We start from the raw sequence: 3427 nt of genomic DNA, 5'->3' as shown, positions 1-3427 counted from the left end.
CTGGTCACTGCCATTCAGCCCTCTTAAATAAAAATCATGCAAAAACATTTCAGAACATTACCAGTGGAGTCGAAATATTCACGTCCAGTCAGTCTCCCATGAAGGCGTGTGGAATGATCTACACATTGTGGAATGTGTTGATCAATTAATATTTAATATCTGCTCCTGTAATATGGTATGTGTATACTGTTGTCATGCCGAAAAAAATGGGTTTTTTTTTTTTGTATTTCAATCAATTATAAACTTTAAATTTGTTATATATTGTTTCATTTATGAATACTAGACTTTGACCCGTGCGTGCACGGGTTGACATTGCGTATTATGTCTGGCATTTACGAAATAGATACATCAAATTTGCAGACCATGTTGACATTCAGAACTCTCCGAATTTTTCATATTAAACTGAGTTAGAGTTATCTCCCGTACTCTCTTTCATATGAAAATTTAGACGTATTTGTATTATCGTTTTTTAGTTTATCCATGCAAATGTAATATTGTGGGAACATAAACTAAAGAGCATCCCGTGATTTAGCGTGAATGTAATGCACATGCACAAGATTGTTAAATCCGAAAAATTCAGACAATTTCCGGATTTTTTAAAGGAATTTTTGTTGATTATTAATTAGCGAAGCCTGATTGAGAAAAATAAAAATAAATTGGTAATCTTCAAATACCAATAATGTTAAAAATATTTAAAACAAAAGACAGTACTATTCTGATATCTCGGTATAAAGGCCCAAAATTTCGAGTCTATTATTTTAATATAGTAGTATCGATTTGAGAATGTTTGTGACCTGTACAATATATTAGAGTTTCACATTCTTAAAATTTTGAAAAAGATTGGAAAACTGTGTTTAGGTGAGCAATGTGGCCAATGCGTATCTTGTATTACTTAATTACAGTAAAAATGTCAACTCATCAGGTTTTTTTTGTTCGATTTAGAACCATTTCCTTAAATAAAATTCAACGACGCGCCTCATTTTTCAAATGACAAGAGTCTTAATTACATGAATACATTTGATCTCAATATTCAACTTTTAAAAAATGACCCCTTTAGTGTTGTTATCATTTGGTAAGTTGGGAAAACGAATCTAGATAAAGTTCATGAATGCTTATCAAACCGAACCAAACCTCACACAGTGCGAAGCTAGTGCAAAGAAAAATGGCAACATTAAAGACTATAACTCTTGTAGTCGTCCTCTTTCATATTGATGTGAATGTCTATGGTTTGTCGTCAGATGAAAGTTGCAGAGAGAGGCTTGATAATCATGAGATACTTTTAGCAAAACTGAATGAGAAACTCGAAAACCATCAAGCGGACAGCACCAAAGATGAAGCGATATTCAAAGTTATTCAAGACGAAAATAGTTATTTGAAAAGAAGACTGAAATCTTTAGAAGAAATTGTTCTTACTTCTACCTACAGGACGGAGAAACTTGAAGCTAGGATCGCAGATTTAGAATCTTCTAATTGGTTTCTGAAATCCAGATTGACAACAGCGAACAATAACTATAGTTTTGATGAAAACTATTTAAGTTCATTATTTTGGAATCTGAAAGCAAGTGATTCACGGAAAGAAAGCACGACTACAAAAACATCGACAACTCACGGCAATGAGATGAAGACAAGACTCCAAACTTCAATGGTAAAACGCAAAATTAGGCAGTTAGAGAAAAAACCGAGTGTATCGCAAGAAAAACGTCTCCTGACAGGTAAACTATATATTAAATACCAACATATACATGTACTCGACAATATTTCATCTTACAGATAACATTGAGAACATCGGGAACTACCTTTACCACACTGTAATGCTATTCTAATTCATTGATGTATTTTAGGAATTCAGTCAACCCGAACGCCATTCCCAGATGGCGTTGCATTTTCTGCATACATGTATGTCCATACAACGGAAATATCCAAGGGTTCTACCATTCACTTTGACACCATTGTTACAAATATCGGCAACCATTATAATAAGCATTCTGGAATATTCACTGCGCCACAACACGGTGTGTACGTGTTTACCTGGAATCTTTACTGTGACGGATATATATATTCTCAACTTGTTGTGAACTCTAATGTAGTTGGAGCTATGTTTTCCAGCGCAGAGGGTGCCTCTAATATCAGGACCCCAACTGGCATTGTGGTTGTCGAGGTCAACCAGGGTGATATAGCATATGTTCGGATTCACCCTACAGGTAACCACTCTGGAAATCTCAACAGTCATCCAAACTGGCGATCATCTTTTAATGGCTGGAAACTGTACTAAAATAAATGAAATAAATTATCTACAACTAAAATCAAATGTTATTGCAGTATTTGGAGTCATCGGTCTTTTTAGATTCATGTACATTATATTCATGATGAGACTCCTATCAAAGAACAGCATAATTCAATTAAAGATAGCATTTCCGAATTTAAAAAAAGATAGCCATTGTATTCATTTTAGCTACATTGATAAAACATGTTTACATCCTGTCTTGAAATAAAATAGTATGCATTTAATGCGTTTAAGGGTTGACATTTGCCACAATTGATAATATCCCACAAAAATGAAAATATTTTCAGTTGCAACAATAAACGGAATTTGGGTTAAACAGTCAAGTTGTAATTTTTCAGTCAGAAACACACACCAGAAAACATTAGCCCATTTATGATAAATATTAGTTTAGACTTTCATCCCCGAAATATTTTCTACCGGTTGAATAAATAGGTAATAATAAAAGAAATCAAAAATTATTCTGACACAGCATACATTAAAGAGGGAATAACCAATAAAGTTTAACGTACAAAGCCCATTGATGAGTGATGTGTGGTTTCACAGCTAGTAGAATATCTTAGTGGTTTTTTAAACATTACGGTAATTCTATTATCAAATTAATTTGAACTAGCAAAGTCTAATAATCTCGACATTTACGTATGTAAATTTTTCGGCATCAGTTAATTTCTTTTTAGATTTGTTTTGTTTTATTTTTATTTTTTTATGAAATGCAACAACTCTTTTTTCTTGAAAAAAAAGCGGTGCGAATGTGAATTTCTCTAGCATGTACACTAATTCTGTTAAAAAGGCATAAAATTTAGTTTTATGGAATAAACTGTTTTTAATTTTATCACCCTATTGTAAATTGGTAGCTAAGCGATTACAATATTGGAAGGAAATTTTCGTGTTTAATGGCATGCATACATTAATTTAGTAATAATGAATTAATGTCTACATATAACTAATGAGCTAATCAATTCATTTTGATATGTTTTTAAGCATTAAATGCTTATTTTTAAATGTCGTCGGTCCTATAACACAACTGGCCGTGCAGACAAATTGAATACCGTGCGTTAGATGTTTAAGAATTGTTCATTTTGTGTACTTTGTGTGAATCCTTTCCATACCATCTACACCTGTAGATATTAATTTGGATAAAAGTTC

General features: G+C 32.7%; 1 protein-coding gene across 1 annotated transcript; it reads left to right on the top strand.

The window, feature by feature from the left end:
- Positions 1-1137: 1137 nt before the first annotated feature.
- Positions 1138-2302, top strand: LOC136271804 (uncharacterized). The gene is made up of 2 exons (XM_066072327.1): positions 1138-1712; positions 1842-2302. The coding sequence occupies exons 1-2, from the start codon at positions 1163-1165 to the stop codon at positions 2270-2272; spliced, it is 981 nt and encodes a 326-aa protein (XP_065928399.1). The 5' UTR covers positions 1138-1162; the 3' UTR covers positions 2273-2302.
- The last annotated feature ends 1125 nt before the right edge of the window (positions 2303-3427 follow it).

The sequence above is a fragment of the Magallana gigas genome, chromosome 9 (genome assembly GCF_963853765.1).
Source record: "Magallana gigas chromosome 9, xbMagGiga1.1, whole genome shotgun sequence".
In the NCBI taxonomy this organism is placed as follows: domain Eukaryota; kingdom Metazoa; phylum Mollusca; class Bivalvia; order Ostreida; family Ostreidae; genus Magallana; species Magallana gigas.
The sequence above is the reverse complement of the archived record's forward strand: the minus strand, read 5'-3'. Positions and strand labels throughout refer to the sequence as shown.